The sequence below is a fragment of the Lygodium microphyllum genome, chromosome 15 (genome assembly GCF_053477565.2).
Source record: "Lygodium microphyllum isolate KBCC chromosome 15, Lygodium_microphyllum_v1.1.10, whole genome shotgun sequence".
In the NCBI taxonomy this organism is placed as follows: domain Eukaryota; kingdom Viridiplantae; phylum Streptophyta; class Polypodiopsida; order Schizaeales; family Lygodiaceae; genus Lygodium; species Lygodium microphyllum.
Window position 1 is genome coordinate 123,839,877 of NC_141149.1, and position 13,289 is coordinate 123,853,165.

Below are 13,289 nucleotides of genomic sequence, written 5' to 3' on the forward strand. Positions count from 1 at the left end.
AACTAAGCAAGCATTAGAGACCATCATCCTCCAAGAAGGGATCACTCAAAAGTGCAGCAAAATCACCAAGAATAATGTCCATGCAGTAGATGAGAGCCGTGATGAAAATGCAGCAATTGAGAGCCAGTCAAAGTAGTAGAAGATGTCATGGAGCACCTAGTAGGCAAAACACAGCCACCTCAAGATGAACTGCAAGAATGTACCTGCTGCAATACATGATATCAATGCTAGTCAACAGCTGGAACAAAGAAGCAGCCTCCAAGCTGGGATGATGGCAAACTGAGCAGCTAGAGATGAAATGTAAATGCTGATGAAGAAAATGCAGCGGCTGGCAGCCCTCCAAGAGCAAATGCAGCAGCTGTGAATCACCCAATGGCAGGTGACAGCAGGAAGAAGCTGAAAACGCAGCACACTAAAGAGTTTCCTGAATGCTTCTGAGAGCCCAAGCAGCAGGGAGAGAGTGGGCTGCAGCAGTAAAAGCAGGGCGGCAACCTGCTGTGGGTGGACAGCCGGTTGGACAGGTTGATGATGAAGGTAATGATGTTGGCAAGGCACTGAATGAACTTGGATGAGGGATTAGGGATAAAAAGTGATGGGCACATTTTCAAGTCTTCATCCATTTTATAGAACATGCAAAGTCTGGAGTGCCATACAAAAAAACAAAAAATGCATTTTTGGGTTGCTTATGAATCCAAAAAATGCCTGAAAAATATGATAATTTAGGAGTTAAGTTTTGATAGCTCAACAGAGCTGCCATGATATAGTGTGCCTTGGGCAGTCCCAAGAATGGTCAAGTGAGCAAAGTTTGATGGACCCCCAAAATGGGCCATACCCTAACATTTAGCAAGTGAGGCAGTGAAGAAAATCAGAAACAGTGAGGAGGCAAGAGTCTTTTCTTGTGATCCCCTTCTATTTTCTCATGCTCTCTAACTTGCAATTACTTTGCCATTCTCTTGCCACAACTAATAAATTTATGAGCATCTTCCCCTGCTCTAGCCATTATGGCTCCATATGCCACATCTCCACATGAGATTGGTGTTGCCAATGAACATCAACCAATTGACGATGTTTACCAAACACTCCTAACTCCATGAATAGGGAGATGTAGCAGCAACTCTCAAAGTTGCTGACTTTTCATTTTCCACTTGAGCAAGCAGCCATGGGCAATTCGTCTCTTTAATTCTATCCAACCTCTTTGAGAGGGGAATATGATGAGATAAGCATCAATTCAAGCTGGCTCAGTGGGCACTGTTTCTTATTTGTATGACTTCAATGACGTGCAATAGATTGGAAAAATATAATTCATGTTACAGGGAGGCCCAGCATACTCAGTTCCACTGTGTTAGAAGCTGGAAATCCTGGGCCAAATTCTAATCCATCTTCTGGAAGCATTTCATGACCAAGGATCCGATTGAATGTTTTAGAAAGCTATATATCAAGTTCACTAGGTAATCATATACAAACATGTGCACAGATGCCATGCACTTGCTTGCTGCATTCCGATAGTTCACAATCTGTCTTCTCACAGCATTTTACTACACAGCTGCTTTGGTGTTTCTATAGTGCACGTGCAGGGGGTCTTGATTTTCATAGACTTCGATTATTGTACAGCATCTTCTCTAGTACCAACAAAGAAAATATTTATACATCATCCATACAGGTGGGACTATTCCAGGGGCACCAAAAGAGGGAAAAGGCCAGGATAGTAAAACCTCATGCAGTGTTCACTCTCTATCTACTCTTACATAGTTGACTTGTCGATAGGTGTAGTGATGCTCAAGTTTAAGTTACTCTGTGGCTTCAAAGCCATGCCATTTATAACTATCTGCCAACTTCCAAAGGCAAAGTCATTGAATCATGTCCAGATACATAAGCTCCCTTGTCCACATCACAAAGCTCTCTCACACGAAAGCTCATCCCACAGCCCTTAGTTGGTATTATTACTGATTTAAAGCAGCATTTTGTTTTCCATTCTCCACACTTTCCAATTTGAGCATTTCCATACAGTTTTTTAGAGTCAGCAGGAAAATTCCACAAGTTCCAAAAAGGAAAAAAATATCATTCACAAAGATTAGGGACTTGATTAACTTTCCTGTTAAGGGTTATTAATTGTGATCTGTGAGGTTTCCTATAAATACCACGAGTTGGCACATGTGAAGACATGCAACAAAGATAAGTATAAAAACATTAATCATTTTCTGTGCTAGTATCAAATACAGAAAGGTTTAAAGATGCATACTCCATTACTATATAGACTCTATCATGATCTTCATATGCATCATAAAATTGCACCAAATTAGTATGCCCTGACAATGCTTTCAGTATTTTTACTTCTCGTTGTACATCCTCAATTTCCCTTTCTGAAGACATCTGCACAAATTAAAGAAACGCAACTTAAGCTAACCATCTCAGTGATGATAATCCTCAACAATGATATTTCTCCCAAAAAAAAAGCACTCTATAGACTTGCAAAACACAATATCCCAAATAGCATTAAAGTATAGGTGCATGTTTGAGTTTAATAACCAATAGTGGTGAAAATAAAATTAAGGACAAGCCAAGGATGACAATATGCTTCATCTCAAACACAGCAAAGCATCAACAGAAAAGCATCCTGCACCCACAAATTCAGGGGTGCACAAATCGTGAGGGAAAAAGAACAAAACGCTCTGCTATCAAATGGCATACACCCAACAGCCTCTCAAACATTCTGAGCAAAAGAGAGAGAGTAGCACATGGAGACACGGACAGAGATCATGGCCTGTGGGACCAGAGCGACATGCAGAGTGGACAAGGGCTGTCAACTGCCATCCTGTGCAACCTGCAGACTCAAGACGTTACCCTGCAGACCTGTGCCATCTTCATACCTGAGTCAAGGCACCACACACAGGCTTTCTGTCCAACCTTCTCAGCCCCACGAACAGTGGAGTTAGGGCACACAATTGCAGACTTTGCAGGTGCAGTTCACAGGCTCTCTCTGAAGCCTTTTCAGCCCCATGAACAGTGCAGCTGTGACAAGTACAGTCAGGGCAGAATATAGCAGACTCTGCAGGCCACGATTTGGAAGAGGCTGATGACTGTGCCAAGACCTTGCAAGCTGTCCAGGATATTCTAGACCAGAGAGACAGAGACAGGTTTTAGCCACATTGGGCAGCCTGTGGTAGACGTGCAGTAGTGTGTACTGAGTAGGCCGTGACTGCAGGTTCATTTTCCCTTAGGGTTCAGACTGTTCAGAGTTGACAGGCACAACATCAGAGTAGCAGGCCATCTCGGGCAGGCAGACATGACCTCACAGCGGGCGCGCATCAGACCTGCAATGCGCATTCTCTGCAGAATGTGTGTGTGTGTGTGTGTGTGTGTGTGTGTGTGTGTGTGTGTGTGTGAAGAGAGGGGGGGGATCTCTAATAACAGTCAAGGTGGCTGACCCTGTCACCATGCCTGAGCTCAATACAGCTTTCATTGATCAGGTCGTGGGCTGTGAAACGCAGTAAATACAATGCAGATGATTCCATGATGATCTCCGAGGGTTCTATCCCTTCCGAGTCGATGGCGCACTCATATGCACAAGTTGCCAATCACTCTAATGAATCCCAAGACTTGGATTGGAACCATCTTCTAGAATTTGCTAACTCTTTGCTGGGTGAATATGTTGGACATAACCATAGAAACATTCAGATTTGTGAAGAAGAGGACATCATGGATACTCATGTTGACACACACAAAGCACTCAATGCAGACTTTGCAGGCGCTGTTCACAGGATCTCTCTCAAGCCTTTTCAGCCCCATGAACAGTGCAGCTGTGATAAGTACAGTCAGGGCAGAATACAGCAGACTCTGCAGGCCACGATTTAGAAGAGACTGACGACTGTCAAAGACCTTGCTGGCTGTCCAGGATATTCTAGACCAGAGAAACAGACAGAGAAGAGTTTTAGCCACATTGGGCAGCCTGTGGTGGACCTGCAGCAGTATGTACTGTGTAGGCCATGACTGCAGGTCCTTTTTCCCTTAGGGTTCAGACTTGCAGGTTCAGAGTTGACAGGTGCAGCATCAGAGTAGCAGGCCATCTCTGGCAGGCAGACATGATCTCATAACAAATGTCCATCAGACATCTCGAGCAGGCAGACATGATCTCATAGCGGACACATCAGACCTGCAGTGTGTGTTGTCTCTGCAGAAGAGAGAGACAGAGAGAGAGGAAATATGGACATGCTGTTCAGACGGATCTGGGGCTGAGCGATAGGCTGTGACGAGTGACAGGCCTGCTGCTGTTTGCACAGGCTGTGCTAAACAGGGTAAGGTGATCACACCATGGGATCGCAGACATCCCCGTTCGGGTGCAAAGGAGAGAGATAATCCTCTTCATCCAGGTTTGACTGTCAGGGGCAGAATGCTTTTGCAATACTGGTCAATATTCTGGAGGAGGGTGTACTTGAAAAGTTGGCTTAAAAAGTCAAGTTGAGGCAGGATCAACCTTGCATATAATTTTCATCTTGCTTTCTTAGTGCATGAAGTTTACCACTTCAAATGTTCGTGGGCTTTGCTCTCATAGCAAACAGCATGACATGTGGAGTGGTTTGCATGAGGATAAATGGGATGCCTTATGTGCTATTGAACAGGAGTCATGCTGATGCTGAAAAGACTGTCAAATGCCATGGATTACAACTATTTTATGTTGAAAGTGCTACAGTCCACTATTCTCGTGTCCTCATGAATGTTCATGAGAGATTTAAACCACTATTCTGGCATCCTCATGATTGTTCATGAGATATTTGAACCTGTTCTCGTGAAAGATGATGTGTTTGGACATTCTTTGGTGGTTGAAATTATGGTTGGTGGCAAGGTTTTGTGGCTGGTGGGTCTCTATGCATGCAAAGATTCCTCCCATCGTCATGATTTATGGGCTCAATTGTCCCTTGGTAGACCAGACCTGATGATGGGTGACTTTAATGTGTGTTGCTTGCTCATAGTCTACCTCTACGCACTCAATGATGGATGCACTAGAAAGCAATGGTTGGGATGATTTTGTGTCTCTATGCATACAATGATTCCTCACATTGTCATGGTATATGGGCTCACTTATCCCTTGGTAGACCGGGCCTGATGATGGGTTTCTTTAATGTGTGTTGCTTCCTCGCAGTCTACCTTTGAGTACCCAATGATGGATGCACTAGAATGGAATGGTTGGGATGATTTTGTGTCAACTGTTCTTAAGTAAGATCTTTGGTCTTGGCACACATGGAATGAGTAAACATGGTCAAACTAAGTTGTACTAATAAAAAAGGGTATGATATTTGGCAACAATAGCATGAAAAAGTAATGAAATGTACACACCACACAAAAGGCTGTTTTGGCAAATAAAGTCAAGACAAGTTCTAATGTTGGCCTAATATACATAGAAAATTGGCAAACCTACAACTAATCCTAAGTAGAACATCTTCAAATGCATATGGCCCCATGCAAGAGCCATGTGGAGTCACTCCAACTACTCACAGTTTACTGTTCCCCTCAGTTGATGCTCCTACTGGTATCTCCAAACTCTATTGTACATGCATCCCTTTATTTCATGATCTGCATTCATATGTTTAAGTGTAGACTAGATCCACCAAAACAAGCAATCACAATCAGCAAGATAGCATGATCATGAAATGTTTGTACTTTGTGCATGTGTAGACTGAAAGCTTAAAATGCACATATCTTTGATGGAAAACTTGTATGAAGCAACATGATTTTTATAATACACTCGTAAAGAGCTTTCACATGGCACCCATATTGGAGTGGGACCCTAAACTTTAAGAGATCCTATATTTTAGGAGCCTCGGATTGGTCTAAAAATACTAATCCTAAAAAATAAATATGGCATTCTAAAAATAGTAAGTTTTGTGTTTTGGCAATGTTTCCTAAATTTAGTTGTTTCTATTCTTGATAGTACTTAGCCCAAAAAGAAAGGCCATAAAACAGAGATAAGTGTCAAAACACTCGTCACACAAGCTTCCAAGTGTCCTACTACTTGTCACAACTCATAACATATAGTTGGGCACTTGTCTTGTGCTACTATACTTTTCTTGATCTAGGATCAAACCCTGGCTCTAATACCACTATAAACACCCCAAACAATAATGTATAATTCAAGAATTATAATGTTCATTTGTTTTTAATATTTAGTGTTTCAAGAAATGGAGGGAACAAATACTTAAAGTTGAAATTGAGGATTGAAGATGGGTAAAACCCCCCTCCCCGAAGAAATTTATTTCCGCTGAACCCAAGTCCATTAAGAAAGAGCTCAATTACAATCAACTAGAGAGTTAAGAGTAGTTCTCACTCTCACAAGAGCATGAAAAGATGTACATATACACATGCACCGCTTACTATGCAATAAAAACAAGAGATTTCTTTGCAAGATGTGAGTAAAAAGAGGAAAAATCAACCTTTCTCCATCATTGATTAGCAATACAATGATATCACTTGATTCTTGTTTTTGAAATGAAAGAAGCGTTTGAGAAGGAAGGGCTGTAATGAATTTACAGATTTGTTGTCTTGTAAAATAGCAATGAAAAAAGAGAAAATATGGGGGTATTTGATGGTGGTGCAATGGAGGATAATGATGTATATGGATAGACCCAACTATAAGCTATCTTCGACTATTGTATAAAGGTTACAACAAAGATAATTGATATACAATGATGAAAAACTAGTTCTCTTTATAGGGAAATAGGAGAGCTAGTGCAAAAAGGAAAAGTGAAGTAGCACAATATAAGTGTCCAACCACATATTATGAGATGTGACAAGTGGTAGGACACTTGAAAGCTTATGTGGCAAGTGTCCTAACACTTGTCTCTTCTCTATGGCCTTCCTTTTTGGGCTGAGTACTGTGAAGAATAAAAACAACAAAATTTAATAAGCACTATCAAAACACAAAACTTACTATTTTTAGAATATCATCCCTATTTTTTTGAACTAGTATTTTTAGACCAATCAAAGGCTCCAAACATTTAAGGACTCGTGTGGATATGATAAGGGCCACGACAGGATCCAAGCCCTTAGATGGCACAAGGCAAAGGCCCTTAGATGGCACAAGGCAAAGGCATCAGTATGTTTATGTCCAAATGGCACACATGGTATTCTTGAACACGTTAGGAGAGGCGCCAACAAACTTCTCAATGGCCACATCATATATCTTAGATCCACAATTTTAAAAGTTTTCAAAATTCCTTGTTAAACTAATGTAAAGCTAGCATCCCCTTCAGCATGTTCCCTAAGTTGCCCCTCTACTTGTTCAAAAAGAAAAACTAAAAAAGAGATTTAATAAATTTGCATTTAATACACTATGTTTATATTTCTATCCTCATCAATGTCGTGCCTCTCTCTCAACTCTAATCTACACATGCTTACCGTATATTTTTTCCTCTCAATCTTCTTGTTTTCTCTCAATCTATTCCTTCTCTCATAACCATGACTTCTCACAAAGCGTCTCCTTTTGATACACCCACTTCTTCTAAACCTCAACACATGGAGGATATCCATCTAGCTTCACCCAAACCCGAACACACACATGGGCAGCATCTTGAAGGATCTTCTATGAATCTAATGGAGATTTATTGTTGGTGGCTATTCTCCAATCTCAAATTAAAGACGTGTAATAACCATTGGCCAAGATGTGCACTCGTCATTTTTCATTTGTGCCCACAGTCATGAGGATGTTACCTCTTCAATTTCAACCTAATCCCTTTAAAGGGGAGAAAAAGAAATGTGACGAGATTAACATCAACTCATGGCTAGCCAAATGGATAGTTTATTTTGATTTATATCAGTTTGATGATACTCAATATATCAGATAAATACAAATTATGTTACAAGGAAAGGCATATGCTTGGTGGACCGGGCTACGCCCCAAGTCAAAAATGCAAGCAGATTTTCAATCTATTTTCTGAAAGCGTTTCGTAATTGATGATCGAATTGAAAATTTCTATAAACTATTTAAACTCAACATGGAAAAAAAGTCCTTGGATGTATATTCACAGGAATTTAAAGATTTTCTTTACAAAACAAAGGCTTTGGATATCCTCAAGCACTGCTCTACATACATTATCTTTTCAAGTTATTGCCGATCTACCAAAATGAAGTGCTCCGCAATCCATTACATCCAATAAAGGATGTCTACAGGTATGCCAAAAACTTTGATATTACTTTAAATAGAGTCGTCGCCTTTGGAGTTGTGTAAGAAGAACGACGCTAAGCTCAAAGTAACTCATAATGAGGATCGCTCTAAGGGTCGTTGCTTTGCTTGCCATCAAGCACGGCACTTTCATGGCAGTAGAGGATATCACCAAAATAAGATAGAGAAGTCTACTTCAAAGGCTTCTATAAATATTGTAGAAACTCTAGCTATTTCTTCTAAATTTTTATGGAAAGATTGTTTTGTTAATGTGAGTAGTTGTAATGATTGCTTCATAAATAAAACTATGTTTGGCCCACATAACCTTTTAAAGGTCACTAGTTGTATTAATGGCAAAAAAGTTACAAATTTGTTCGATAATGTCTCTACTCACAATTTCCTTTCTTATCAATTGATGCAAAAACTTACAACTCCACATGGCACCCACTAACCAAGCTTATTATATCTCTCATATGAAGGACCCCACTATGGATTGTTGGGATCAGATAGTGCCGAGCTTGGATCTTTCAATCTAACAATACTATGAGCTCCGAGACTTCCAACTAATGAGCTTTCACCATATTGATGTCATTCTTGGTATACCATGGTTTTTTTATAAATTGAATATAAAACTTATGTATTGTCTTTTGAAATTAATGAATTGATGATTGCTATTAGGTAATCAAGAACTATTCACCCTCCGAAATCACTAAAATAAATGTACATATGATATTAGCTTTGGAATTTAGTAAATATTTTTGTAATGCAAATGTTGTTACTTGCATTTATTTTAATGAAAAAGTTCAGTCGTTTGACTAACAATGCAATTCAATTTCTTTCAATAATAATGCTGACATAAATTCAAATGTAAGTAAATATTTAGATAGGATTCTACATGAGTACACTGATGTCTTTCTATCCAAATTACCCGATAGACTTCCACCATCTCACGATACATTAGACCATAGAATTGAGACATTGCCTCACTAGCCATCCCATCTTTCGATAGCCTTATAGGTTTAGCCCGAAAGAGGAGAATCAAATAGCTAGACAACTTCATGATTACGAGCTAAGGGTTTTATTGAAGCCAATACATCTCCAAAGAATGCATCTATCCTTCTCACTAAAAGGAAAGATGGCACAATGCACTTCTATGATGATTGTAAAGGTCTCAACAAGTTGACTATCAAGAATAAATATCCATTACCTCAAATGGACGACCTTATAGATCGGCTTTGTGATGCACCATATTTAACTAAGATCAATCTTAGATCCGATTACCATCAGATACAGATAGCTTCAGAGAATGTTCCGAAAACTACATTTTTAACATAATATAGATACTACCAATTCCTGGTCCTATCTTTAGGATTAACTAATGCTTCCACAACTTTCTAGCAGATGATGAATGATTTGTTTCATCCATATCTCGAAAAGTGAATAGTCATTTTTATCGACGATATACTTATTTATAGCAGAGAAGCATGCAAACAATTTGTGTATCATCTTATGTCTCTTAAGATAAGAACCATTGTTTACAATACTATCCAATTGCAATTTTTTTAGTATGGAACTATTATGTCTTGGACATATCATCTCGATTGATGGAATTCAGATTGATCCCAAAAAGATTTGAGTAGTGTTCCACTGGCCTATTCCAAGGACCATAAGGCATAATACAAAGATATAAACCCTAAGGTATAAAATCCATGCTATCCGAAGTGGATGTTCACATGAGGAAAAAACCCATCCTATATAAGAAGATAAAAAGTGGCCAATAACAACATGTATTTACACTAGAACAACTCAGAGAAATAAAAAGTATTAACAAACCCCCCTAGAACAAATGATATGAATGAAAACAATGATGTCGCAAATCGATTCTCGAATAAAAATAAGTATTAACAAACCTCCCTAGAATATATAATGTAAATAGAAACAAGTATGTAGCAAATCAATTCCCACAACATCGAGAAGACTTCACACTTTTCTCTAGATAGAGCTTTTGCGAATATGTATACTATGTTCTATATAGGTTCATACACCAAGTTTATCTCCCCTGCATGGAGTCTTCCTCTAACATAAGGATGGTGCTCCTCAATGCGCTTTGTATAAGCATGAAGTATGGGATTTCTTACAACTCTCAATGCGTTTTGGCTAACAATGAAAATGCACATAGCAAGATATTATCCAACATGCAAATTAGCTAAAAGTCATCTAAGCCAAACACACTCAGTTGTGGCTATAAATGCTACCCTCTATACTCAGTTTCATGGATCAAGGTAACCACTATTGGTTGTTTTTTGCTAAGCTATAATACACATGCATCACTAATTAAGAGACAATTGCCGCTAGTGCACACTCATGTATCAAAACATCATTGCCTAATCACAACCAATAAATGTATGCAAGCTAGATGAGCCACCTAGATAAAATAGCTTAATGTTAAAAGAATGCATGTTTGCTCCTTATCAATGTCGTGAACTTGGGCTTTAAGTAAATTTGCACAACTATTACACTACATACTTAATATTTGACCTTGTGTTGCATAACTAAATCAAACATTCAATTATCTATATATACAATGCAACATCAAATGGATCCCTCGCATTCTAAATTAAAAAGCTAAAACCTGCTTTCACTAGTGTAGAAACAAGTTTGATATCCTCTAAAGTAACTATCCAATGTACTTGAACTCTCTCATGATAATACCCTCCTAGAGAGCAACAAACTGAATGTCAAGATAGCAATGCAAGTGACCAAGATCTGTCATAGCAAAAGCTTGCTGTAAATCAGCTTCAAATACTGCAATTTTATGCTCATTGACTCTAGTTAGCAGCATATCATCAGTCTACAAGACAAGAGTGACAAGATCATGTCCATCATGTCTGATGTAGAGGGTGCTCTCTATCAGACTATACCAGAAACCAAGGCCAATCAAGTAAAAATGTATCCTTTCCTGCCAAGTCCGAGGGTTAAGACCAAAAATATATTTATTCAACTTAGCAAAATCTAAAATGCCTTCAACGTACATGGAGAGATTTAAGTAGGTGTTAAAGTAGTCTCTAACGGACATCCCTCTTTGAGCACATGCATACCATCTTCTTTGAAGCCTTTCTTTTTCCAAAGGGAAAACAAAAACATCAATCATTGCTTGCTTGAACTCCTCTAAAGTGAGAAAGTCTTACCCAATCTTGTGCATGTATTGCTACTACCAAGTATGGGTGTAACCTACAAGATGAAGAGCTACAAAATAAATCTTGGTTTCTTCACTTCGAGGATAAAGAGTGAAGTACAATTCAAGCATGTTAATCCATTCCTCCTATTCCTAAGGTGAAGTGTTATCCCCTTTGAAATTAGTGATGTTGTTGCGGCACATTACACAAATTCCAAGTAGCATTATCATGGATGTTGCCTAGCTTTGACTGCATGGAAATTTGGATCTCCTAGTCATTATGACATCTAGCAAACATCATCATAAATTTCTTTCTTTTTTATTCCCCTGTTTGTGTGTGTCCACATGTGCATGTAATGCTTTAGGTTACTAATGGGAAGAGTGCGCACAGATATCTGAAGAACAAGAAGATACTTCAACATGAATGTAAGAAGTTCCTCAATGTGAAACACACATACACTTGTATGCACACACACACACATATAGATCACTGCAAGGATTCTGACCTCAGATTTTGAGATGATCTTCACTGCAACTGTCTGTCCTTGAAACTCTCCACTCTTGAGAGTAGCATAGCATGTGTAGCCAAAGTGTCCACGGCCAACTTCGGGCCCCAGTTCATATTTGACAGAAAAGTTTCTAGCATAACCAAAATTCTTATCTAGAGACTTAGGTTGTTCATCTTCCAAATTTTCTTCTCTTGCATGGTCATTATGACTCCCTTTGGCTGGAATGTGCTTGGAAGGAGATGGCTTCCTACAACTCAAGTCGGGGCTGGAATCAAAAGATTGTGTTCCTGTGCTGGCCAGAATGCTGGGCTCATTGAAGGAGGAACCGGATATAAACCCATTGGTTCCATTCTCAGCAAAACTGCCATTTCCCTGTTCATTATTCTTAGCCTCGGAGGGTGGGATTGCCACTGGCTTCAAGCCATTAGGAGCAGTGCTAACCTGCTGAGAACAACATTGACCCATTTCATCATAAGTCTTCTACAAAGCACAGGTCATGACTGCTTACTGACCTTATGCAAGGCCCATCTTAACATCGAAGATGACGGCAAACATGTGCGGATGTCATGAGGTCTATCTTCTCAACAGCCTCGATGAATTGATGCAGAAGTTGACTTAGGTTCCCCAACTAAGAAGACTAACTGCAAAGAGAGGGGATCAAGCTGTTGATAAGCTGCCTACCGAGAAGAAGCTGATCAGCTTCCCGAGACCAGGCAGCTCTGCCTCTCAAAAGTCTTGTGATGGTTAATTCTCAACGGCAGTTCAATCAACAGCAAAGTGATTTGCGCCGGTGATGATGATGACGGAGTGTCCAGATCCTGGTTTTGCAATTTGTTTGAGAAGTTTCCTGTTGGAAGGAACAGGGGAAGCACAGCCGGCCGTGTCAATTCCCGATAGTGTGAGTGAAAATAAGCTGCTAAGATAAGAACAAACTCCCAATCGGGCATCGTCATGATCGCCGAGAGGCAGCGTAACGACAGACGGGGAGGTTATACAGAGACGGCTGCTCGCCTCGGCAACAACTTCGCTATTGCTAGCCTTAGCCTTCTCGAATTTTATGGTGAAGAGGCTTGAATTAATGAATTGAAATATCTATAGCAGGCCTTCTAGCCAGCCTGGCACAACAGGCAACAACCCCTCATGGAGCTAACACACCAGGCAAAAAGCCACACTTGCCATTAGGAGAGTCCATTCCTTCCACACTAAGCACAGCTAAAATCATCTATCAAACGTGGTTGGCTTAGGGAATCTCCAGATGGCGAGCGGAAAGTGGTAGGCGAACGAGCGAATGACTAGCTCGGATTGTCATAGTAGACATCTTCCACACTTATAGTTTTATTGAGAAACCACAAAGTATACCTAAAACTATGAATGTATCTACGCAGAGAAATAGAGGGAATGTGCAAAAAGAGATCTACAAACAGAGTCCAACAAATGACATCTAGAAAAAGAG

General features: G+C 39.8%; 1 protein-coding gene across 2 annotated transcripts in view; it reads right to left on the reverse strand.

Annotated features, from left to right (window-relative positions):
- The window catches only part of LOC148025014 (CDPK-related protein kinase-like), a 30,162-nt gene extending 17,158 nt beyond the window's left edge, over positions 1 to 13,004 (reverse strand). The window contains exons 1-2 of one of the 2 annotated variants that reach the window (XM_087694709.1): positions 11,834 to 13,000; positions 2,240 to 2,370 (exon numbers count right to left, since the gene is read on the reverse strand). In XM_087694709.1, the coding sequence (XP_087550835.1) occupies positions 2,240 to 2,370; positions 11,834 to 12,301 (599 nt within the window). In that variant the 5' untranslated portion in view covers positions 12,302 to 13,000. Of the gene's footprint in view, positions 1 to 2,239; positions 2,371 to 11,833 lie in introns of both variants that reach the window. The other variant, XM_087694713.1, reaches the window with a different exon arrangement.
- Positions 13,005 to 13,289: the final 285 nt, after the last annotated feature.